Here is a 24,771-nt window from a genome sequence, read left to right on the forward strand (position 1 = left end):
TTTATGTTGCATTTGCAGGGCATTATCCAGACCTGTGCAAGATATTCGAAACGAAGAAGATGTCTATTATAAATATGAACGGGACGTTTTTGGAACAAATACTGTGCTCTTTGTAGGTATGGTTTTGACCTACAAAATGAAGGGGCAAAAAGAGTTTCTCCTTCTATATGAATGGATACCTGGTATGCCCCATTTCCTGTAAGAACTGATACCAGCTATTTTATTGTTTGTGTTTATTCCTTTGTATATTCATTTGTGAAGCTGGACTCGATTGATATGTTTGATTTTTTAACTATGTCTTAATATCTTTGTCTCTCTGACCCTAGGATTATATCAAGTTGCCAAACCGCCCACTGAGCCCGTATTGATTACCCTCACATCATTGAATATCAGGCTGCTCTACCTGGAATTATATTCCCAGAACCATCCCATTTTACGTTTCTTACTGTCAGTTGGTAGTGCCGGCCTCCACTCCACTGCTGATACCTCCTATACCCAACATATGAAAGGACAATCAGGATCACACCCACAAGAACCCCAGTAGCAATGCCCGCAACTGCACCTTGTCGAAGCCCTATTCTTAAACTTCCAGCCAAATCAGCCTTTATTGTTGGTTGAGTGCTAGGCACTTCACTTGCGGTAGAGCTGGGGAGCATAAGGTCGCCCGATGTGTTGCTAAAGCAGGGGACTCGAGGATGAAAATTCCTGGAAGAAATATATCTAATATCGGCACATGAATACAAAGTCTCTGTGTTGGCAACGTGGTCAAAGCGAGCTTGATATTTGATCTGCAGAGTGGCATCTGTTTCATTCATGATATTCTTTGGGGGGTCTGGGACGGGATAACATCCACCACCAAGGGCAAGACGTTTGATTCGGTTCGGTTCTATAAGGACAACGAAATCATCATTGGACATGGGATCTAATTTACTCGCTAATTAGCAGTGCTCGGTTCTTTGATTAGTTCGGACTTCTTTACTTTCTTTGTATGATATGCTCAATTGGATATTTGAAGCATCCTCTTCAATTACAAGCGCTAGAACTCCATGTGCTAGTTAAATCTTTATTAATACGCTCCACTTGCTCTACACGAATCGCATGAGGTACGTTATGCACTCACATAGAGGAAAATAGGTTCGATTTATCACACCCATGTCTGAGTCGCAGGGAGCAGTGTTGTGTTGGGCCCCATTCTGCTCTCGGCTATGGGGCCATATGAATCTTACAGGGTCCATCGTGCCTAGTTCTATTTTGATGCATCTACAATAACCGACCCTGCAGACTATTCCCCGAGTACTTTAAGGCGAAGGCTCTACACGTGATATATATACGTATATCTTTATTATCGTCGTCAGCAATCATACGACCTAGGTGTAACATCATTTGTTTGCCAGCCAAAGCTGATGTGTCGAAAGCCTATATGAGGGCTGAAACTAGGTTTAATGGCCTTATGTCTTACACTTACACAAGGGAGGGGGGGCTGCCGAAACATCCGGGCATGTTATATGTACGCATAAGAGCGAATCATCACTTCGTCGAATGCTTCCAGGAGAGTTGCAGTATTTCCATGATAATTAACATCATAGGCGCGGGCATAAATGTGAGATGCTACAAACAGCTTGAATTATGATACAGCTTTATTAGTATAAAGGTAGTGATAATCTGCTATTCTTAAGAGAAACCACCGTGGTGACTTACCTCTCCGTCCGAAACTTTGTTGAACTTTCTAGTTTTCGTTGGTCAAATAACTAGTTATCTCTGCCTGACACATTCAAGCCAAGTTCCGACGGTAACACCAAGTCGTAACTATTATACTAAGTTGTTATAACAACTTCCCAAAACTTATATTACATTAACGATCAAGTGATCAAGGGTCATAGCTGTATCTTATAACTGAAGAAAAAGACCTCCTCTCTTGTCTTATATACACCCTATGCACAAGGCCGTTGTCTTGGAAGTTTATTCTGATCTGATAACTTAAAGTCGATATTTACAGACCTTCTATTGGTCAACCAAGCTTTCCTAGCCCCACTCTGATCCTTATCTGATCTTATCTATCAATAAGCTCCAAGGGTTGGCTGAAGGAATTTACCATGTTTTACTCCGTACAACGGGCATTAATATTACCATCGGTACCAATCGTTAGAATGTATAGTATTCTTTCATTCATGTAGGCCCTAAGCCCACGGCAGTCTCTTACCTTCTAAGAGCAAAGTCCTCTCGGAGCGTAACCTTTGAACGCTGATAACAACCGGTATACAACGAATAGTTAACGTGACTTGGATAAAACGGGTAGGTACTTGGGCTACATGCCGTCCATGTCAGTTATCACCTATGAAATGCAGTGAGTTTATCAACTCTTAACAAAGCTATTAATGGGGCAACTCAAGATATAAACCGTATCATTCACGAGGGTTGTTCACAAGCTTGAAAGGCCGATTCTAACAGCGATAGTATAAGTTTGACTTTATTAGTGGAGTAGATAATGCTTAAGTATCTTCTCTAAACGGTGGTCAGCACATCCTATGAGAGTTAGGCAGACGCAAAGGGCATGCGGATAAACCTGGATCCCTAGCAAAAGCGAAGACCCGCAGGACCGAGTTACCATATATCCCGAATGCACAGGGTATCCTATGACTTTTAGACACATTCCGGCGTAGCACCATAGTATTTAGGGTAACGTCTTCAGGGTATCCTTAGTTGACTTCCAATTATTATTTCGAAGAGGGAGATCCATGACGATACGAGAAACCTCCTTAAAGTTGTAGTAGATGGAAACCACACGACAAAGTAGGTAAGCCTAGTATATGATGGCTAGCCATCGGCAAAGCGCCCAAGGTATCGTGTGTTAGAAATACGAGAGGAAGTGCAAGTCTGCATTCTCAAGTGTGTTAATATTAAATAATAAATACATGTGAAAAGAAAGTATTAAACAGATATATCCAACGAGATACCGAGTCCATACCAGAAGGAGGGTGGAGGGAAAAGAAGAAAAAAGAGAAAGAAAGAAAAGTAATTGCGTCGATGCAAAAGGGCGCTTCCGCTAACAACTTCCAGCCAGTGCTGCCGATAAAACGCCCGTCAAAGATATCCGGCTAAAACAAAAAAAAAAATGGCTTCCAAAAATAAACTAGAACGAAGGCCGCCTGGAGTATGTCCGCATTCCTGAACTCATGCACTGCGAAAGGGTAGCAACTGGGTCAAGATGAAAAAATAAATGAGCGAGCGGCATAGCTTAGGCACACACAAGCTAAGTGTAGAGTAGAGGACGGAAGCTAGCAGTGCACGACTCTGCTTCTCCGTCTGGCTTTTAATCGATGTTCGGTATCCATGAGTTTGTTCTGCACCCATAGCCGGGATTCCTGATCCCTCTTAATGTCGCTGCAGTTGAGTAGGTCGATCAGTGCGAGTTTGACCTGGAGATCGACGTCATTTGACCTGTCGCCATTGTCGTCGGAGAGGTTAAGAGTTGGGTCAAGGATGTCAGCAAAGCAGCGGGATGAAGGTGGAGTGGATTGGTATCGAATTGGGGATGGATGGCGCAGTATCCTGGCAGGCGGAGGGCATGGAGAAGACGGAGACTGTGAGGATAGCTGTGGCGACGAGGTTTGGTGATGTTGGATGTGAGTATCGCGCAAGTTTGAGCGACGGGCGGCGAGAGCCATCGCGCAGCTACGGGGGGTCGTTGGTGATTCGAGAATCGGTTCGTCAATAGAGAGAGTGTTTATCGATATCGGAATTGACTCCATCTTGGTGGTTTAAGTGTTGTATGTATGTATGTTGGTGGTGTGATTTTATTTGACTGTGGCGGGCCCTTCCAGGGGGCTGTATGCGAGCGAAGCCAAACTGCCGCTTCAGGAGAGGAAAAGGAGTGAGCAGCAAAACATCAGATGTCCTGCTGGTTCGATGGGCAGGGGACTTTTTATGGAGGGCGTCCTCGTGTTTATACGCAGGAGTAGGTGCGTTGGGTTGAGGGAGGGCAAAAGGGGTTATTTATCCCGTCTCTAAGGCCCCCCTTGCGACCCTCAAATCAACGATCTCCTCTCCTCCCTGTTGCTCCTGGCCAGGCCATGTCATCACTCCAACCACTAGCGACAAGTTGCTGCGCAACCTCGAGTCTGGCCGCTGTGGAACCATGATGTAATGGGCTTTAATTAATTATGGAGATATGAACCCCCTAGCCGCGGCCAATCATGCCTAGCAAGTTTCGCCGTTTAACTGAAGGATCGTTACTGACATAATAAGCCTGTTCCCTCCCATTGACGGTCCCCAAGGGCAAGGCTATCGGGAGCGGCCTGTTGGGAGTTCCCGGGGGTTACGGAGAAGCCCACATAAAAGGGCACGCCGCAAGCATGAAGACACCATGAGCTTGGGAAGCGGAAAAAGCGAAGATAAAAAAAGGACAATAGAAAACTTGCTGGCGGGAGGGGGAAAAAACTCTGTGGAAAATCTTGCCTGAGGTCAAGGCCACTATGGGGTCATCGAGGAAGGTTATCGCAGTACTTGGCCCAGGCCGGGCGGAGGTTGTTGATCGGCCTCTGCCGGTGGTGAGGGACAGGTTTATGCTGGTAAAACCTGTTGCGATTGCGTTGAATCCGACTGACTGGAAGCATATTGACGCGGGAGTGGTGGGAGCCGTCGTGGGCTGCGACTATTCAGGCATCGTGGAGACCATAGGCAAGGGAGTCAGGAAGAAGTTCAAGAAGGGCGATCGGGTCTACGGTGTCGTCCATGGCTGCAACAGACAAGAACCAGACGACGGGGCGTTTGGCAACTACATCCTTGTCAAAGCAGACGTTCAGTCGCATATTCCAGACAACCTATCCTTCGAGGAGGCCGCCACACTCGGGGTGGGCATCATAACCGTGTGTCAAGGGTTGTATCTTGGTCTCGGATTGGATCTGCCCACCTCCCCCAGCTTCAAGAGGACGCCGGTGCTGATATACGGCGGCAGCACGGCGACTGGCTCGTTGGGCATCCAATTTGCAAAACAGTACGTTTTTCCAAAAAAAGAATACACAGAAAACGAGAGTAGCGGTTTGAATATACCCACGGAACGTGAAATGTCCAACCAGAATCCGAAAAAGCCAATTGCAGTTTTGTTCTGGAAAAGGAATTATTTTGCAAGCCCTTTTTGCTCCGCATATATAGTAAACCAACTGCTTTTGCTGACGATCTGGAGTTGAACTCGTAGGTCCGGCTTTGCCCCAATCGCAGTCTGTTCCCCGCGGAATTTCGAGTTCGTTAAAAGACTAGGCGCCGTGGCGGCTTTCGACTATCACGACTTGGACTGTGGCCTCAAGATCCGTGAATTTACCGGGAATAAATTAAAACTGGCCTGGGACACCATATCGCTCCCTGCCAGCGCACGCATATGCGCTCACGCCATTTCCACCAGTCCCGGCGGTCGATACTTTGCTCTGCTGCCGGAGCCCTGTCCTCGAGACGACGTCGAGTCGAGCTACACCATGGCCTACTATATGTTTGGCGAGAAAGTCCAAATGTCCGAGGATGGGCCGGTGATACCCCCGGATCACTCCGGGTTTCGATACGCGAAGGAGTTTGTCTCCATGGCAAACCAGTTGCTTGCGGACGGCAAGATCAAGGTCCATCCTCAGCAAGTGTGCGGCGGTGGCCTTGCGGGAGCACTCGAGGGCCTAGAGATGATGAGAGACGGCAAGGTGACTGGCAGCAAGCTGGTCTACCGGGTGGCGGAGACTCCTGGCCTAGAACCCCCCGACTCGACATAAAGGGGGGGAGGAGAACTCCTGTATGCATGTCTCTGTTCCGTTTTTAGAATTTTATATGACGAAACGGCTCGTGTTGTCTCTGCCAAGTTGGCCCCCTTGTCGGTACGTACTTCTGAGAGTACTTAAGTACTCCGTAGTAGTGTGTCCTTGAAGTCAACAGCAAAAATGTATTTTTTATATCTCGAGCGAATGAGGTTGGAGAAGTCGCAGTCGCTGAACTTTGCATAAACGGCGGACGCTGATTGGTTGCTTAGTCACCATACTTAGTCATGACATTATTTATGCTTAAATTTCACGTGATGCATAATAATGTTTAAGCTCATTTTAATGCATGAATGAAAGAGTCACGTGATTATAATTACATAATAATTGTCATTGCTTAGTCATCTCTTATCGCTGTCAATCGAAAATTCGAAAGTCGCAAAGCAAAAGAAACGCTGAAGCTGATGAATATTGAACAACTCGGGAACAGGTCGATAAAAGGCAGGCAAGATGGTCCGGAAACTCAAACATCACGAGCAGAAGTATGCAATTCCTAGTCGTTTCCTTTCTCCGCCAGTCTTCGCTAACTTTTTCTGTGTGCAGGCTCCTTAAAAAGGTCGACCTGTACACATACAAATCCGACAACAACCACCGCGAGGCCACTATCCGGCGCCGCTACCATCTCCAAGATCCTCTAGACTATAAGAAATACAATGCTTTATGCGGCTCCCTACGGCAGTTAGCTCATAAACTTGCAGCACTTGACCCGGACTCGGACCCAGTGCGCAAACAGCTCGAGTCCCAGATGCTAGAGAAGCTTTGGTCGATGGGAATATTAAAGCAGAACCGTGAGCAAGGTGCAGGACTAAGTAAAGTCGAGCGAGAAGTTACTGTTAGTACATTTGCGAGGAGGCGGTTGGGCGTGGTTATGGCGAGGAATGGGATGGTGGAGAGTGTTCCGTCGGTATGTGTTCATGCGTTGCATACATGACTTGCGACTCGGTTACTAATAGTACGTGATAGGCTGTTAAGTTTATCGAGCAGGGCCATGTGCGCGTTGGGACAGAGGTCGTCACTGATCCTGCTTTCCTGGTGACGAGAAATATGGAAGATTTCGTAACGTGGGTTGACTCTAGTAAGATTAAGAGGAATATCCTGCGGTACCAGGAGAAGCTGGATGACTTCGATTTGCTATAATTGTTGGATTTTGTGTCGTTATATAGATATACCCTTGCTGCTGTTTTTTTTGTCGTGACGGAATATAAAAGTACAAGATTAGAGAGGAGCACTGGAGCAATATAACAAAAGCTTGATGTGTGATCAACTTCGGTAATGGTATTGAATTATCTATGCTATGTATGCAGAACAAATGAAACGGGTTACCTCTAACCCTCGATTGCCGGTGGGAAATAGTGGGAAATATGCTTTTGACCGCAAGACGTCTGGTATCATATGCTTAGGTGGGATGGTAGGGGTAGCGCAGGGAAGCAGGAACTGGGGGTGTAGAAATCATAGCAAGTACAATTGGCGCAACATTATCAATTGCAGGAATAGTGACGAAGGGGAATGGGAAAATGTCCTGCAGGTTGTCGTATAAAGGGATGGTGCTCTGCTGTTCGCTGTTCTGTGAAATCAATTAAATCAATTGTGTAATGTGAATGTGGTATCATTAGAATCAGAATGCACGGGAAAATGGGGATTTAATGAGCGGTCGTAATGCGTAATGCATGAAAGTGGTATGAAAGCTAGACCAATGACGAATTACGTCTGTTGATAAAAGGCCGCCATTGCTTGGTGGGAATAGGAGCAGACTTCTCCTTGACAGGCTGAGCGGTCTCGTTCTCTAGCTTGAGTCGAGTCAATGCTGAGACGAGTCCATTTCTCAACACACCTAGTCCTTGACGTGGCGGCTGATCGGCAGATTTATCGGCTTCCTCTTCCTCTGGGATATCCATGCGGAACCGCCTCACACTGCCATCGTCCTTTGCATGACCGGCCTTGCATTCTTCGAAAAAGGGGGCTCGAGCATCTTTACTCTGACACCACTGGGGAGCAAACTTCCTCCAGGCACCACGGATCCCACGACTAGCACGGTCAATCTTTTCATATTCCCTCCGTCTGGTTGAGGGAGACGTCCAGTCGATTACTGTCTTAGGGAGAGGCGGTGGTGAAGAGACGTTGTTTGTTTGGTCATGGATGGGGTTCCACGTAGACTGATGGGTGAGTGGAGATGGGGCTCCATCAGACTGGAATGGAGAAGTAGGTGTATTTTCTGGCCGGAGCAGCGGAGACGCAGAAGCCGAGTGTTGAGGCTGCTGTGAAGAAGAATATCTCGCTGATGCGGTAGGGACATGTGAGTGGGAGTGGCGTGCCGATAAGGAGTTACGGTCTGTAGGAGACGAAGATAGCTCTTTATACGGCCCCATCTGGCTGAAAAGAAGACAGCTTTCACGGTGGAGGGCAACGAGATCTCGCTCGTTACGCTGGGAGTTGCTGCCCATGTCTGACCGAGAGGGTGTATAGTTGGTATAAGTCCCTGGCCCTGCCCCCGATCTGCCGCGAAGATGTTGCATGCTGCGCCTTGGTCTGGTCGACGAAGTAGATCTGGAAGACGAAGATGCCTGTCCTCTCGATGTCCTTCGACGCTCTAGAGAAAAGGAAGATGCTCTGGATCCCGCATCGCTTGGTTTGCGCGCTGATGCCGCGGTAGGGGTAGCCGTGGTGGCAGGCGGCCTGATCAAGCTCTGCACCTCCGGGACGTCCTCGTCGTCTGCGCTGGACATCGAGAAGGCTGATACTGGGCTCCCGGTGGCCGCGTACGTCCTGCTGGGCAACGCCAGGTCTGTCACCGTCTGTCTCTCGAAGTCTGTCACTTGGAAGGGCGGAAAGTAGGATGTTTCATCTCCGACAGAGGCATCAAAGGGGCGCTCATCCTCGAAGAGAAAGGACGTTATATAGTCCTCTTTCGAGCTGGCGTTCAGCTTCTTCTGAGTCTTGGGTATGTAGATAAAAGGAGAAGAGACAGCATTGTCTTCACTGATGCCGCCATCACTTGCTTGGGTCTGGCATGTGAGGCCGGCCATGATGGCTGGTGCCGGTAGGTTGGTGATGCTTAGTCGGACGTTGTAGCTGTCTTGTCTTTCTTCTGCCAGAGTCAGCAGACAAACGTCTTTAACCTCAACCTCAAACCTCAAACCTCCGCCCTCATACTGTGAATGAGCCCACTTACACTCTTTATCTGAAGAAGATGGAAGATCCCTCTTTAACGGCCTATCTACCAGGAGATGACATGTGAAAAAGAAGAAGACACAAAAGACAGCTTGGTGATTGGACGCGCATGTGTAGGCAATCAGGAGACAGGCAGTTGATCACTTGAAGCTCGACCTCGAAGCCTTGCTGACAGCCTTATAGGTCGAGACGATGGTGATAATAGGGATGGGGATGATGGAGCTTGGTAGAGGAGCCACCGCCTGCAGTGAAGAGTTCGGGCGTATATATATCAAGGGCATGAATATATATAGAACGAGGACTGCAGCATCAAGCGCCGGGGAGCACTCAAAACAAGAACGGAGGAGCCGATATCCAGGCGCCTACTGAGACAGAGAAGCTCACCAGTCATGTCTTCACACCTTCATCTCTGCGGGATGACTCCTGTCACAGCTGGCGCGCAAGATTTCTTCCATCAGGAACAGCCAGACAAGCAGACAGGGAACCCTCGGCCGTTATAACTAGTCAGTCGAACTGGTGCAACTGCAGAAGCAGGACGCCAAAAAAAATGGACAAACCCCATCCTCGGAGCGGGGCAAAGAGACTAGAGGTCCTCTTCTTCGATCGATCTTCTTCGTCTGCTTCTGTTTCTGCTTCTTTAACGTCCACCTGATTGGGCGCCATCGCCTCTCCTTCTCACCGTAAGTGTGTGAGAGCCCTGTTTGACGGACGGGAGCATGTTGCCCGCGCAGGGGCACACGGGAAGGGCGAACCAGGAGCAGAAGCAAAAAAAAAAAAAAAAAAAAAAAGCCCAGGAAAGGAGAACAGGCGGTTACAAGGAGGGAAAAAAGGAACGAAACCCGCATGACCCTTGCCCATGCATCATGCATCATTCATGCACCTCTGGAGGGAGAAACTAGTCTGGCGAATCGTGGCTCAGCGTGGCGGCGCATCGAGCTCTGGCTTGCTGGCCGGTTATTGGGCCTGCAGATGTTTATCAGGGTTAGCTTGAGTTAGTTCCTCCCCGGCTGGCCTTGTCGGGCTCGGACTGGAGCAGATTCTGACTTGAGCTGCAATGCATACTGCGTGGCACTCTAGTTCGCACTTACAGACGGGGTTGATCGGCCAGGGGAGACGAAGACGAGAGCAAAGTTGCGGTCGAACCGAACGAACCGGTTCGACATAAGGACATCTTCAGTTCATGCTTACATCCGTTATGTGTACGGAGTACTCCGTACGTGCACTCCGTTCTCTGTCCATGGGGTACACCTGGTGTTGCGTCAACAATGAACCGGAGAAATGGGATATCCGCACATAATACTATTATTATTGTCGATAGACGGGGCGAGATGCAGGCGGAGCAAGTCAGATCGACTTGCTTAGTCGGTCACACGTCCGAAGTCGCTGGCAAATGTCGGACAGAGAAGCAGGTCACTTGCATACTTAACCAGGAGCTACATAGTAGCGGTGACTTTGATGCATGGATAAGGAGACACTGACGCTGGACAGGTAACTGTGCATTTACATACGTGGGGAAATAACTTTGACAGGTAATTCAACCTCTTGCTAGAGCTGAACGGAAGAAAGAAGATTCATTGCATGCATGTCATGAGATACAGTACGTTAAAACATTCACACTGAGTAAGTAAACTCTGAGTTCTCCATGTCCGTGAGGTCAAGCCATCTATCGTGAGGTCAGTCGGTCAAAAATCATGAACGAGGAGGGGAAGAAGGGACATACTCCTGGTTTTCGACCTTGGTATAGCCTGGCTCAGCTCTGAGCTTGGCCTTCTTTGCGTTCTGTCGATTATACCACCACCAGATGAAGTACATATCGACCAGACAGGCAGAGAAGCATGCCAGGATAGTTGCCTTGGCCGGCGTGTACTCAGGCGCATGTTCGGGGCGGAATGTTTGTGGCCCTGTATGGATATATTAGCACGACTAATGACTAGCAGACACAAGTTGTCGACATACCGATGATGTTGCCTACACAGTATCCGATCAGGTACAGTGCAGCAACGGTGGTTTTCTTGGTGTATCCTGCTACATTCGAGGATATCAAGCCCAGGATACACACAAAGGGAGTCGGGCTGGCCAGGGTCAGGTAGTATCCTACCAGACGGCCGACGGAGAGGCTCTCGGGCAAAGCTATCATGAGAGCAGTGCCAACGATTGCGACGAGGAGGCCGCCTGATGAGACGAGAATGCGTTGCTGGTAGTAGTCGCCGAGGAACCCGTTGAGGAGGAGGGCAACAACCTCGACGGCGCCGGCGGGAGTGCCGTAGAGCAGACTCTGCTCAGGTGTATACCCGAATCCAACGATCTATACACGTTAGCCTACTTGATCCTACTCCGGGGGTAGGATAGAGACACTCACCAGCTGGTTAAAGAAGTTACTGATGCCGCCTGTTCGAGCCCCATTAGCATCTACTGTTTTACACGACCATCATTGAACAGGCTTGGCTGGCTCACCATTAGGGATATCTGCTGCAACGGCATAAAAGACAAACGCCCAGGTCATCGGGTCGGCCAATGCTTCTTTGAACTGATACAGCTTAAAGTGCTTGTTGCCGATACCCTGCTGGTTGACCCTCACTCTCTCCACGGCCAGGATACGGTCTTCCTTCTTCAGCCAGCGGGCATTAAGCTGATTATCTGGAATCAGCCAGTAGAACCACACGCCCAGCGCGACGGTCAAGAGACCTGTAAGAAGGAAGACAGTTTTCCATGGTGCGATGGCCGAGCCGACCGTGCGAGATCCTACGGCTATGCCGTATGCGACCAACCCGCCGAAGATCTGAGCCCAGCCGTTGAAGGAGAACCAGATGTTGATGCGGGTCGCTTGTTCGTGTTTGGTGTACCACTACAGCATCTGTCAGCCTGTACTCTACTCGCATATGTCCGTATCGAGTTGGTTACGTATGTACCTGGGAGGTTATGAGGGCAAAGCCGGGGGTGACAGCAGCCTCGAAGACACCGAGAAGGAATCGAATTGCAACGGCACCGGGGAAGTTATGCACGACAGCGAAGAGGGTGAGGATGAGGCCCCATGCGATGATACAAAAGGCAGAGTACTTGGCCAGAGGCAGTCGTTGCAGCAGGACGGAGGTAGGATACTCCCACGCCAGGTATCCTACGGCAGTCAGCTATCGCCCTCCATATCAACACGTCATACGTAAATGGGTACAACTTGGCTAGATGAACATACCGAAGTAGAACATGCTGCCGAGCCATTGGTAATTGTCCTTGACGAGATGGATATCCTTCTTCAACCCCATCACGCTGGCGTAGGATAGTGTCGTCTCTACATGATACATCCATCATCCATCAGCACCAGCACCAGCAGCACCAGGCATGTACCAACCAACTCGGCGCCAGAGACTTACTGTCAAGATAATTCAGCCCGTAAACAACACACATCATGGGCATGAGATGCCAGTCGATGATTTTAAGCAGCCGCTTGTTATCCTCGGCCGTCAACTCGATCGAACCCCCTTCGGCAAACGCCTTCATCGCCTCGTCCGCATCATGGCTGACGACCTTCTGGCTCTTCTCATGGCCCTTCTCAGCATCCTCGACTTCAACCTCGACTCGCTCCTCCTTGCTCGTCTGGCTCACGCTGACCTGCTCTGTATGTTCTTCGGGTTTCTCGTCCATCTTGTCTCTCTGTACGAGTCTGTGTAGACAGAGCTCCGAGACAGACAGGCCTAGACGGCGCAGGCCGCTCTCTTTATGTACCTGGGATGCCGTCTCCTACTTCCCGGCACCCAGCAAGTCAAGCAGTCCGTTGAAATGGAGTTCTCCACCGGCTTGTAGGAGGCAGACGGGCTAATTCCGGCCTCTCAGGCTGGTGGTCCGTAGGCCAAACCAAGATCGAGAGACGGCGAAGACGAGCTGATAGCTAAACTGCGTTAGTGACGGCCAACTAGACGTGGACACGGCCTATCTCGCTACTCATCGTGTTTTCTACTCTTTGAGTCTTGAGGATAGATTGAATGGCAGGAATGCATGCTGGTTAACTAGTTACTTGTCTGTCCCACACGCAGAGACGTATGCTGAAAAATGCGATTTTGCGGAGAAAGCAGGGGGGTGCCGCTCGCTTCGTCTTCTGCAACTGTTTGCTGGGATGCGATGACATGCTGGCCTACTTGCCTGCCATGCCTCTTGTTATCCGTCAAGGGTGTCGTCAATCAAATCGACTCATCCTCGGTAAACCCGATGACGGCGCGGGGAGGAGTCTTTTTGACTCTTATCTCTCTGCTTTGTTCTTCCCGTGGGTGGTTGGGTTGTTAATACGAGGGCTTCCCCGGATCTACCGTGTTAGCGTGAGACGAAACAAGAGGTCAGCGTGGAGTTCGTTCCGCTGTTTACTTGTTTTCTACGTTGCTTCGGTGATGCGGATGCTAACTATTATTAATTAATACGGGGTAGCACTAATGGAGAGGAGGTTGGTAGGTAGGTTGATATGAAAGGCGGATGAATAGTGTATTAAAATGTGTATATAGCAGGAAGAGCACTAGCTGCCTTCCTTTCCCTAAGGTATTTATTGTACTGCTATGTACTCAAAACGTCATCAGATATTCTGTAGTTGTGACCGTCTCCGAGTTGGTAAGGTTTTTAATTTTGTCCCCGCTGGATGCTTGGTCGATTGGATTGAATGTAAGATGATGTTGGTTTTTTTTTTCTTTTCGGTCTTTGGAATGAACGAATAAGGAGACGATGCACACTGAAAACCCATTGATATTTGAAAAAGCAGCCCCGTGAAGGTAAAAGTTGAAAGGTTGAAATATGTAAGGAAGAAGCGGAATAAACGCCGTCACGCCGTGCCACGCCGGGGGAGAGTAAATAATCGATTCGGTGCCGAAGGAGAGGGGGGGATCTCATCTGTGTCGTGAAAAGGGGGAGAGAGAGAGTTATCGTGGAGAAGAGAGGTCTATCATTCTCTAGTGATCTATTTGTCGTTGTCTGGTCGTTGGTTGTTCGTGTAAAGTAAGATATGTACTCGTGTATGTGTTTGGTAGTGAATATGTACACCTGTGGGGTCAAGAAGGGAAAGGCGTCGTCTGGTAAGGTCGTTAAAAGGATAGGTCGTTCCGAGTCATGATATGATGGAGTCATTGGTCATGGAAGCATGTCAGGCGTCGAGAGTGTGAGATACCAGGCGTTAGGCGTCAAAGCATTGGTGGAGGGACCCCCTTATTCTAGACCAGAGCCCAGGCGGCAATGGCACAGAAGGAGAGGAGCAGAGCATTGCTAACAGAGTGGATTGCACCAGTACTGCCGGGAGCCTGCATTGCCGGGCTGGTTGGAGATGCACCGCCATCGGTAGGATTGTTGCTGCCGCCGCCGTTGGTACCTGTAGGGACAGGATAGCCGGGAGCGGAGCCAGAGCCAGAGCCAGGGAGAGAGCCGGTGCCGGTAGGAGCGCTTCCAGAACCAGTAGAGGTAGTCATGCCATGTCCGCCGTTACCAGACGAAGCCGAAACCGAGGACGAGACAGATCGAGAAGACCGGGAGGTATAATCGGAGTGATGAGATGTTGATTCCTACAGTTCGTTAGCCTCTTGTGATCTCTTTCGAACAAAAAAATATAGGGGTAAGAGAGTCTCACGACTTACAGCAGCCGATGTCGGCGTTACGACTCCCCCAGTTCCAGTCTCGGTTACGATCCAGCTGCTGGGGAGCCCTACAAGGGAAGTCATCGTTGAGGAGGGTCCATTTGTCAGGGTATTGGAAGGAGAGGATCCGGTGTTGGGGGCCTGGGGATTCCCGATGCCGCCCCCTGGGACGGTGTGAACGGGGACATGGGCACTGGTGCTTGGGCTAGATGGTAGCGTGGAAGACTCTACCTTAGGGCCCGACCCGGGCTTGCCAGACTTGTTGACCTGTCCGTCAACAGCTTGAATAGACTCCCACTTGCCAGTCATGTCCTTGTAGACGTATTCCTTGCCGGTAGAGTAGTCGGTCACCTTGATGGACTTGACGAACATGGTGAAGGGGACTTTGGAGAAATCGGTTTCACCGCCGGCCCATTCTATATATCATTACATTGTGAGTATCAACCGTGCTATTTGGCAGCGAAGAGAGAGAGAGAGAGAGAGAGAGAGACATACCGATGGTTCCCTGGTTGTTGGAAGGGTCACCGCCGGCCCAGCTGCCAGCAAGGACTCTCATGGGGGTCTGGGGGTACTGTCCTTTAGCGGCATCCGGGGTGAGTTCGCGGACGTTCTGGCCGTCGATGTAGAAGGTCGTCTTGTCCGCAGTCCAGTCCACGGCGTATTTATGGAACTCCTGGTTGTTGTTTGGAGCTGGATGGAACTTGACCCGGTCGTAGGTGGTGGTGTCTCCCTTGCCGAAGAAGTTGCTCTGTACCTGGTTGGGGTCGCCGCCGAGGAACTCCCAGTCGATCTCGTCCAGGCAGTCCGACAGCAGCACGGCGGAGGAGACAATCCCCTTGCCCGGGGCGGCCTTGATCTCCCACTCGACGTATCCGAACATGATGTAGAAGTCCGAGGTCAGCTTGGGGGCGTCGAACCGCTTGCCGATGGTCAGGCTGGCGCCGTCGTTGCCGTAGGTGGGCGTTCCGCCGGTGGCATGGAAACGCGGGCTCTCACTGGTGAGCCCGAAGTCGGCAGAGCCAGCCAGTGCAGGGTCGGCGGGACATTCTAGCATCACCGTCAGCAGCGAATTCTCCTGGCGAGTGTATCAGCATGCTTACTCTGCTTGAGGGGGTTGCACTCGGTGGATGTCTGCGCAGAGACGGCGAGGGCGCCGAGCAGGGCGGCAGCGAGCGAGAGCTTCATCGTGCGAGGTTTGTAGTCTTCTGGAATGTTAAGTAGATGATAGCAAGAGAAGAGCAGAAGACCAGGAGAGAGAGGAGACCTGAAGAGGCCCCCGAGGGCTCTCTATATATACATAGACGGGCAGGTCAGATACGAGGCCGCAGAGGAAAAGCCGCCAGCCACCCGGCGCAACCAGAAAAGAAAAGAAAAGAGAAAAAAAAAAAAAAAAAAGGCAAACCCAACCACCGAGAAAAAGCAACGCCGCCCAACCACCAGCCGCCAACCACCGCTCTCACCCCCAGCCTCCCTTGCGCGCGCGCTGAGACATGCCTGCGATCAGTCGCAGTCGAGGAGGACCCGAGAGGAGACCCAGATGGAGATGCTGCGTCTCGGCCAGCATCATAGGAAGCGAGCTGCGACCTCCTGGAGCCCCGATCTTCGTGCTGACGCAGCCTCTGTCGATAGTACAGAGTACTTCGTTACGGGATAAACAAGATGCTGATGATGTATATACTTGATAGACACCAGGCTGGCTTGTTACAGCGTCGACTAGTTTGTCCCGCCTGTCGCCTGTCGCCTGTCAGCTACGGAGTGCTATTTTATTATTCTTTGGCCAGCGGGCTAACCTCTGGCGGCTGTCAGCCTGTTCGCCTCCAAGCCCACCCGATAGTTAGGTCGACTGCGGCCCACCCCCAAAGACTGGCGCAGGAACCACTGCTCTGCTACTGCTAGAACCAGGCGAGCTTCGCTGGAGCCTCTCCATAGCGACGACATCACCATGGAGACGAGATATGGGGGGGAGGGGAAGGTGTTAGGGGATGGGATGGGATGGATGGGACCACCGGGCGGAGCCCTGTTTCCCCCCAGCACCGCACGGCGCCAGCACGGCGCGCAGGTAGCACACAAGCTACTGCACGACAGGACAGGACAAGGACAGGGAACATCTCCATGCTTTGTCCAACGTTACATGGCTACAGACGTCTCATGATGCGCACGAAGCCTCGGATCTCGCTTGCTTAAACCTCCGCTGTGCTCGAGCTCCCAGCAGATAGATAACAACTTACTTGCTGGGATACGTAAGACATCCAACGCAGCTAGTTGACTAACTAGCGAGAAGGAGAGAAGCTCAGGCGAGCAGTGGCATAAAGGCTGGGCCCCTTCAGAATACGCCTGGCTGCACGGCCTGCTCGACTATTTCATGCAAGGTACCGACTAGTAAGGAGCTCGCATTATTACTCTCAGGCGAGCCTCTCGTGGTGGCATTCAGCGCTAGCTCGTTAAGTTAATCAGTCTCTTACTCTGGGTCTGGCTGGAGGAGCTTGACTAGCGCAATGCCGGCTTCCGATAGCCATTTTTATTTTTAGACATCCGGCTACTTGCAACTATCCTGATTGTGAGACTGTGTCTTGGAGCATCTCCTGCGGACGCTGAATAGTTTGCCGCCTCAAACCTCTGTTTATTGAGTGCTGATAAGGAGATGAAAAGGAGGAGAGAACGGAGCGCTGCTAAGGGGTGATGCAAGACAGCGGCAGATGAAGGAGTAAGACAGGCCGCAGAAGGATTGGTCATGCAGATGGTTCGACTTTCTCTCTCCCTCTCTCCCTCTCTCCCTCTCTCTCTTCCTTCCCGTATATCTGGAAAAACTGTATGTCATCGGTGAGACAGCCAACGGGATGGTAATCAGAGCCGAGGAGATGAGAAACTGAGCATATGCAAAGCTGAGAAGCTTGCTGTCATTGCGATGTTGCACAGTTTGCCATTGACGCCGAATCAAACTTGCCCTGATAGCATGGCTGCAAGGTTGGCACCTACTCCGTACGCTCCCTTATCTCGACTTCATATCTCGGCTTCATAGTTTGGCCATGTTACAGCAGCGGGATATGAAGATTAATTTATTTTATTTTTCTTCTTTACTTTACTTTTTTTTTTTTTTCGAGAAGGGGTGGGAGAGGCTGGAGACTGACTGGTTGTTGCACATATGCTGTCCAACATCGGGTTCCAGCGGAGCGTCCGATCTATGATCTGTATACTTCTCTCCGCACGCTCCATCACAGATCAATTTCCCTTACGGCAGTCAGAACTTGACTCTTTATACGACATCTCGTCAGTTAAGCTGACTATCATCATGACAAATACCCAAGATAATCTCTCATTTTCGCCAGACCCTGCATATCCCCTTCCACAGTGCCAATCATCCCTCCATCCACGAACCGCGGGCTCTCACTGGCCCCAAATCCAGTAACCCATGCATTGTCTGTCTTGTCAATCAGTACATTCTCTGGTCTCACGTCCCCCCATATGATGCCGTGAGCATGCAGCTGCTTCACCACTTCTCCAATCTGAGCCATCCATTTCACCCGCTGTTCGTTGGAGAAGCCCTCAGACTCGGTCGTGCCCAACCAACCCTTCGACCCAATAGGCTCTAGCAGAATGCCGCAGATGACGTCCTGCTCGTCAGAGTAAGCTACTACTCCGCACAATGTTGGAACACGTAGTCGCTTGTTGAGACCTAGTGAGACCAGCTTTTGAAGGATGCCTAATTCGCGGTCGAAGCAATGGGAGTCTCGGACATGTTTGAAGGAATACTCTTTCCCATCTAGCTTGACTTTATCTGAAGATGGTACTAGAGACGGAACAATCTCGACTTTGGATGTATCGATCAAGTGGACGTTCTGCCGGGACTCGGCTAGTTCACTTATCTTCACTCCCGAACAGTCAACATTCTTCACTGTATCGCCAGGCAGTGGTATCGGAGTCAAGTATCCGTCTTTGTTAACCAGTTTATAGATGAAACCAGCCTCGGGCCTATAATAGCTCTGCACCGAGAACGAAGCCTTTTCATGAGAAGAAAAAGGCGCGAGCCTAGCTATTTCGTCTTCCAGAGCTTCGAAAACCCAGTATATCATCTTCCGTTCTTTCTCAGCGTCAGTGATGATAGCGAGGTATTCTTGCTTCACCTTCTGCTCATTGCCGCCGATCTCCAGATCTGCGCTAGCAAGACTAGCCATGAACTGCTTGCTGTTGTGTACGAGCGTACTTTCAGCTCCACATTCAGTTATGCGGAGGCTTCGCACATGGTAAGACGGCGAGAGTGGCATCTCTGTTCCTCGCTTAGATCACTACTTCGGTGTCTAGTCTGTTACACATATATATTGACGTTTCTGCCTGCCCAAGAAACCTTCTTCCCCAGCCTCGCCCGCACAAATACGGTGCATTTGTTCTCATCGAAAAGGAAAATAACTATATTACCAGTCACATCCATTGAAAAGCCATGAGAGTAAGCGATAGCAGTCAATATCAAATCACAACGTCAAGTGTCAATAGTTTAAGATCAACTAGATATTTATTATCGTTATTGGTATGAAGGACTAACAAGATTTAGCCAATCAAATTGCAGGTATTTAAAAATTAAATTCATTATTACACTTTTTTAAAAATATCAGCCAATAGAATTTTGAGTAATGGTAGCTCATGATTATGTAACCCGTCTCCAAAAAGTCCATCTTGCCCGCAAAATCGCGATGGATTTATTGTTGATGAATATTTGAACACCCTGCATCAACGACTTCCCGCGCCCTTTCACCTCGTAATCCATGAGTAAACAGCAATGCAACTGCCCAAGTATGACCAACCCACCTGTACATGTCTGCATCACGCTGATGTCATCCAACAAGAGTTACGCCAGCCACAGGCAGACGGCCATGCTGCCATCCTGTCAATCGAATAAAATAATTATATTTGCCTGTTGCTATGGTAGATATCTTCCCCAGACGCCAGAATGAGACGTGCTAGGTCTCCATCGAAGAGCAATAGAGTTAGGCCTACTCCGTACTACCAAGTCTTCCAATACCTCGACTTGCAGTCTGAAACTATACCAATCTATCGCTGACCGCGGAATATACTTTACTTACTAGCTATGCCAGTTCTAGTGAAGAAACCCCTCCAAAGCCCAAGTATTGGAGCAAAATTCGAAACGATTGGTCAAATCAAGGCGTTTCCCCTCTCCCACTCTCAAGTTTCTCAGAGAGCCACTGCTGGATGTTTGTGCACGCTAATACACAAGTAAGAATGAAGGGCCCGGCTATCGAAGGAAATACTAATATGGGGTTAGAGAAAATGATCGATGACACCTTGGCTGGTTCCAAATTAGATCATTTCTTCCGTGCTCGTCCCAAAAAAACTGATATCCTTGGGCTTCTTAGGATAAAATTAATACTTCTGGTCCTTTATATTCTCCTTCATGGGAGAGGGGATACAAGAGCTCAAAAAGGAATAGAGCATGGGCAATGGATAAAGATTAGGTTTTGTTTCGGCGGCCAAACTAACTTGTTAGCTTGATCGAACTAGGAAAATACCCGCCCCACACTTTTGACTTCCCGGCGGCTAACTAAATAGCCGCTCTGCACGTTTCACCAAAAAGCCTATGAAGCAGCCAACTTAGTATTAACACGGTTGACGAATATACGTCTTCATCTGCCACAGTTCCGCATCTGGCTCAACGTAGTGATCGTCATCATCGCGAACTCTTGAATAGAGTGCACATATCCCAGGTTCACATGAGGTCTCGACGGGATAGTGTGTGACTGTCAGAAATACCACTATCATCATCATTCCGCTGCCGCTAAGTAACTAGCTAAGCAGCGTTGCTTTTATAGTGTGACAGTGATTAATCAAAGTCTCGACACCCGCTGTTACAAAAAGATCTGTCGGCCCTAGCATCAAGCTCAGCGTCTCAGCGTAAAGTTTCTTCATTTATAGTGTACTCTCAACATCGAATCGCTCGTGGCGGTACATTTCCTTTTCATTCGCGGGGTATTCTTCGAAGTGGAGACACCGAACGTGCTCCGCATAGCATTCTGTGACGCTGACACGTCTTCAGGATTAAAAGCGTCATAATCGATTGGGATTTGGATTGGTAGTGGTCCCTGAGACGGCTCTGGGAGTGCTGGCGTAATCCCCTATTCGCATGGCACGCAGGTCATTTTGTCATCTTGCTAGCCCGTTTCTACCCCCACATATGCCATATCACCCCTTCGAGACCGTGGAAGTGAAACAGCCATCCAGGATATCGATGGGCCACCGCTGACTTCAATATACACGAAGACGTTATCCATGGGTTGACTTTGCAATCAGTGTATGCAAGGAAAGCACATGCCACAACTCCGCTTAGCAAGCCCAGGCAAATATAAGCTCGGGAATATGACCCTGTTCGCAACGAAACCATTTCCGATAGCCCAGCTAAGAGAATAGCCTGAGATTAGTCAGACAGTTATGGGCCGGGGATATCAAGATCTTTCCCAATGAAGAACACTTTTGAGTCTTTCGTTGACTAGGTCGAAATCAATGTCCCGTATTGCCATAGTGATCTTTCAAATCCGCACCTGGATGAAATACCTCTATCATAATCGTGAGACCTCCAATGGTTGGGCAGATTGTTCAGTTCTCGAAGTAATGCCGGAGCTCAACCAATAGACTAAGGGATATCTTAGTTAAGACGGGAAGCGCAGCCAAATGTTGAAATAGGAACCAATTGTAATAAGTACTTCTCAAGGAGCAACCTTAGCGAGCACTACACCCTTCGTAGAGTGTATCTGAATAAAATAGGTATTTACCAGACCGTCGAAAGTATTTATAAACTTGGCTCAGTGGAAGGAAAACAAAAAAATTGTTCAGGGGGTTCAATTTGAACTAAAATGCGTGCATGCTCCACTAATAGAGGTTCCCCTTTAGTTGACAGGTTCCCTACAGCAAGTCCAGCACATCTATATATGTTTATTAGCCATTAATGCCAGATGGACTGGAGATATGGCAGTAGTTAACCTACCCCATCTTGTTTTGGATACTGTAGTAAGGCAATATCATTAGTGACGTCTATTAAACAATACCAGGGATAGTCTAACCGGGTTACCTACAGGCTGTATCTTGGGGCAGGTGATGCTTGCATCCCAACATGCAATCCAGCATGACTGTAAAGTAGATATGTCTCCTTCGACTGGATAAGGTAGAGCTGTAATCCTGGGAAGAACGGACGCCACGACGGCGAGTAAGATTGGTAGGGAGAAATTCATCTTGGATCTTGGGGTTATATGATCGATGTGATGGCCAAGAAACTTATGGGTTGAGCAATGAAGGAGTTCACCAGGCTTTATAGGGTATTTCCAATGTTCAATACTCATGTCATCCTCTACATGCATGACGCCACGCTAAGCTCATTTAACATAAAATAGGCGAGTCAAGAGCAACGTTCCCTCTCATCTGGCCGGGGGAGGATTCCGGGTTGCTTGTCACAATGCTGCATGATAAAAATGGTTCGCTCGGATTATCCATTTCGAGTATATGCGATGGATGGTCTCTTCCACTGAAGGTAATGCAGCTGTACGTTGACACGTTATCCCTGTACCCGGCATCAAAACATGGGTATCAATTCCTCTATATGCGTACAGAGATCACCAACGTGTCTAGAGGATCTCTAGACCTGGCGCATCCAAGGCATCAACAGCGGACTAAATGTGTAAAGGCAAAGCCTTCCAAGGTTCCTTTTTCGGAACTTTTTTGTGTAGATGACTAAGCGATCGAGACTTATTGCACGTGACTAATTACTCAGCAATCTCCCCCCGCGAAAAATGTTATTAGGAAGAAAGCGAGCAAAGTCGAAGATTCATCAGATCAAGAACAGCGCACAGCCATGGGGTCAGAACTAACGCCGCAGGAGAAGATCAAGCTGATCACACAGAACCTACAGGAGGTTCTCAAGCCAGAAATCCTTGAGGATGTAATCGTCAAGCAGAACAGACCCCTGAAAATCTACCTAGGTGCGACGCGAAACCCCACTCACACGAGTCATAAGAACGAGCATAGCAGATAAGAGAATATCAGAATTCAGCGAATACCTTGCTAAGATGTGTGACAATCTTTAGGGACTGCTACCACCGGTCGACCGCACTGCGGCTACTTTGTTCCCATTGTAAAGATCGCGCACTTCCTCCGGGCAGGATGTCACGTCAAGATCCTGCTGGCCGACATCCACGGCTTTCTCGACAATCTCAAAGCCCCCATTGAGCTTGTCAACTTCCGTGCCGACTACTACCGCTATGTAATAACGGCTATGCTCAAGGCCATACACGTACCTCTCGAGAAGCTCGAGTTCGTGCTGGGATCTTCGTACCAGCTCTCGGCAAAATATACGATGGACATATTCCGTCTAAGCAGCATGGTGACTGAGCATGATGCCAAAAAGGCCGGTGCAGAGGTCGTGAAGCAAGTCGACAATGCGCCATTATCTGGATTGATTTATCCACTCATGCAGGCTCTGGACGAGGAGCATTTAGACGTTGATGCGCAGTTCGGCGGTGTTGACCAGCGGAAGATTTTCACTTTGGCTCAGGAAACGCTGCCGCGCATTGGGTATAAGGAACGAGCACACTTGATGAACCCGATGGTACCTGGATTGGCTGGCGGGAAGATGTCTGCCTCCGATCCGGATTCAAAGATCGACATTCTTGATACCGCTGAGGCTGTTAAGAAGAAGATCCGCAAAGCTTATGCGGTACCCAAGGAGACCGAGGGTAATGGGATGATTAGCTTTGTTGAATATGTCCTCCTTCCTGTTAGCGCTCTGGAGAACGCAGATGGTAAGGGTGCCTTTATTGTCGAAAGGAGTGAGGAAGAGGGTGGCACAATAGTGTACGATTCTATCGAAGCTGTCAAGGCCGATTACCAGGCTGATAAAGTGAGTATCTCTCTCTTTGCCCTTTTGCCCTTTTTATTTGATGTCCTCGACTAATGGTATAGTTAACACCTCAAATTCTCAAACACTCCATAACAACTGCGTTGAATAAAATTCTTGCACCAATCCAGGCCGCATATGCCGCAGACCCTGAGTGGCAAGAGTTAGCAAAGAAGGCTTACCCGCCTCCTCCTGCACCCGAGAAAAAGCAGAAGAAGCCAAAGGACAAGGGTAATAGGTACCCTGGTGGTGCGAAGAATATTACCGCCCAACCAGATGGATCAGTGGAGGGCGAAGCTAGTGCCAAGGCTTCGGTAGGAGAGAATGTCAACGAAGCTATCAAGAAGCTGGAGGTGAAGGAGTAGTAGACCTCTAGAGAAGTAAAATTATGAATAATATATCAGGTATTAAAGATACCAGCTTTAACTTCTCTTTTGTCCAACTTACTTGTATCCAAGGGGTCGGCGGCACTCACGTAAATTCAGAGACGCGATAGCTGCGCAGTTGAAGTATGGATCTTTGTCATCAGACAAGGCGAAACAATTGCAGTGCTGCCGGTCCCGTCGCTGTTCCGTTCGGGCCGTTCTGGGAGCTTACCAGAGTATATACGGGAAGGTCATGTTTCGTCTAGATAATGACGGGTTATAAAGCTAGCTCCATTTCTGTGAGGCTAATATCGCGAAAGTAACAATATTATCATTGCGTTGCTCCTGGATGGCAAAAGGGATATATAAGCTGCCAAAGCCAAGATCGCACTCAGCGCAACGGGTGGAGAGAAACGGCCATAACTTGGATAGCCACCCTCTTATCCATGACGTATCTGCACTGGTCTTTCCATATCCCTGGGTATAGGAGGATGGCATATGGGGATCTCGATGAAACAAACGCGAGAGATCTCAAACTGGAGTCGTCGTGGAGCTGTTTCAGGGCGCAGAGCTCCTGTGGGGGGCTCTCCGTGCCGCGCTCTGCCCTGATCACTTCGATCTTGCCGTCGACGTCCACGTTCCCCATGTTCCCAGCACCACTTCTGCCGTTTTACATCGCCGTCGTCCCCCGTCTTCGCCTCGCTGTCTGCCCTTTTGATGCCTCGACGTCGACTTTTTCCTGTTTCGTCCGTTGCTGACTGTCGCAATCACGTGAGCAGAGCCCCAAAAAGGCAAAAAAGCGACATCGACGTCGCCGTTCGACGACGTCAAACGACGAACAAACAACATCCCGACAGATTCCCGCCGTCGTCGCACGCTGGAGAGCGCTCTGATAGGACAGCTGAAGGTTTTTCGAGCTGGAGACCGCTGGCCAGGCGCCCTGTTGATGCTAAAAA

General features: G+C 49.4%; 9 protein-coding genes across 9 annotated transcripts; 3 read left to right on the forward strand and 6 right to left on the reverse strand.

The window, feature by feature from the left end:
* Positions 1-389: 389 nt before the first annotated feature.
* Positions 390-917, reverse strand: ARB_05247 (uncharacterized protein; the record flags this gene model as incomplete). The annotated part of the gene is made up of 1 exon (XM_003016907.1): positions 390-917. One exon carries the CDS (start codon positions 915-917, stop codon positions 390-392), a length of 528 nt encoding a protein of 175 aa, XP_003016953.1.
* A 2,358-nt stretch (positions 918-3,275) lies between these two features.
* Positions 3,276-3,749, reverse strand: ARB_05248 (uncharacterized protein; the record flags this gene model as incomplete). The annotated part of the gene is made up of 1 exon (XM_003016908.1): positions 3,276-3,749. The coding sequence occupies one exon, from the start codon at positions 3,747-3,749 to the stop codon at positions 3,276-3,278; it is 474 nt and encodes a 157-aa protein (XP_003016954.1).
* Positions 3,750-4,562: 813 nt separating this feature from the next.
* On the forward strand, positions 4,563-5,750 carry ARB_05249 (oxidoreductase, zinc-binding dehydrogenase family, putative; the record flags this gene model as incomplete). The annotated part of the gene is made up of 2 exons (XM_003016909.1): positions 4,563-5,150; positions 5,304-5,750. 2 exons carry the CDS (start codon positions 4,563-4,565, stop codon positions 5,748-5,750), a joined length of 1,035 nt encoding a protein of 344 aa, XP_003016955.1.
* A 492-nt stretch (positions 5,751-6,242) lies between these two features.
* Positions 6,243-6,929, forward strand: ARB_05250 (uncharacterized protein; the record flags this gene model as incomplete). Its single annotated transcript, XM_003016910.1, has 3 exons — positions 6,243-6,274; positions 6,336-6,696; positions 6,756-6,929. The coding sequence occupies 3 exons, from the start codon at positions 6,243-6,245 to the stop codon at positions 6,927-6,929; spliced, it is 567 nt and encodes a 188-aa protein (XP_003016956.1).
* Positions 6,930-7,477: 548 nt separating this feature from the next.
* ARB_05251 (uncharacterized protein) lies at positions 7,478-9,829 on the reverse strand (the record flags this gene model as incomplete). The annotated part of the gene is made up of 3 exons (XM_003016911.1): positions 7,478-9,002; positions 9,105-9,322; positions 9,518-9,829. The coding sequence occupies 3 exons, from the start codon at positions 9,827-9,829 to the stop codon at positions 7,478-7,480; spliced, it is 2,055 nt and encodes a 684-aa protein (XP_003016957.1).
* Positions 9,830-10,649: 820 nt separating this feature from the next.
* ARB_05252 (MFS transporter, putative) lies at positions 10,650-12,599 on the reverse strand (the record flags this gene model as incomplete). Its single annotated transcript, XM_003016912.1, has 7 exons — positions 10,650-10,861; positions 10,917-11,265; positions 11,320-11,372; positions 11,415-11,805; positions 11,870-12,075; positions 12,151-12,246; positions 12,329-12,599. 7 exons carry the CDS (start codon positions 12,597-12,599, stop codon positions 10,650-10,652), a joined length of 1,578 nt encoding a protein of 525 aa, XP_003016958.1.
* Positions 12,600-14,143: 1,544 nt separating this feature from the next.
* Positions 14,144-15,614, reverse strand: ARB_05253 (uncharacterized protein; the record flags this gene model as incomplete). Its single annotated transcript, XM_003016913.1, has 3 exons — positions 14,144-14,488; positions 14,561-14,976; positions 15,056-15,614. The coding sequence occupies 3 exons, from the start codon at positions 15,612-15,614 to the stop codon at positions 14,144-14,146; spliced, it is 1,320 nt and encodes a 439-aa protein (XP_003016959.1).
* Positions 15,615-17,847: 2,233 nt separating this feature from the next.
* On the reverse strand, positions 17,848-18,732 carry ARB_05254 (uncharacterized protein; the record flags this gene model as incomplete). The annotated part of the gene is made up of 1 exon (XM_003016914.1): positions 17,848-18,732. One exon carries the CDS (start codon positions 18,730-18,732, stop codon positions 17,848-17,850), a length of 885 nt encoding a protein of 294 aa, XP_003016960.1.
* Positions 18,733-22,409: 3,677 nt separating this feature from the next.
* On the forward strand, positions 22,410-23,815 carry ARB_05255 (uncharacterized protein; the record flags this gene model as incomplete). The annotated part of the gene is made up of 3 exons (XM_003016915.1): positions 22,410-22,536; positions 22,642-23,453; positions 23,516-23,815. 3 exons carry the CDS (start codon positions 22,410-22,412, stop codon positions 23,813-23,815), a joined length of 1,239 nt encoding a protein of 412 aa, XP_003016961.1.
* Between the last annotated feature and the right edge of the window lie 956 nt (positions 23,816-24,771).

Source organism: Trichophyton benhamiae (genome assembly GCF_000151125.1).
Source record: "Trichophyton benhamiae CBS 112371 chromosome Unknown contig01989.5, whole genome shotgun sequence".
NCBI lineage: Eukaryota > Fungi > Ascomycota > Eurotiomycetes > Onygenales > Arthrodermataceae > Trichophyton > Trichophyton benhamiae.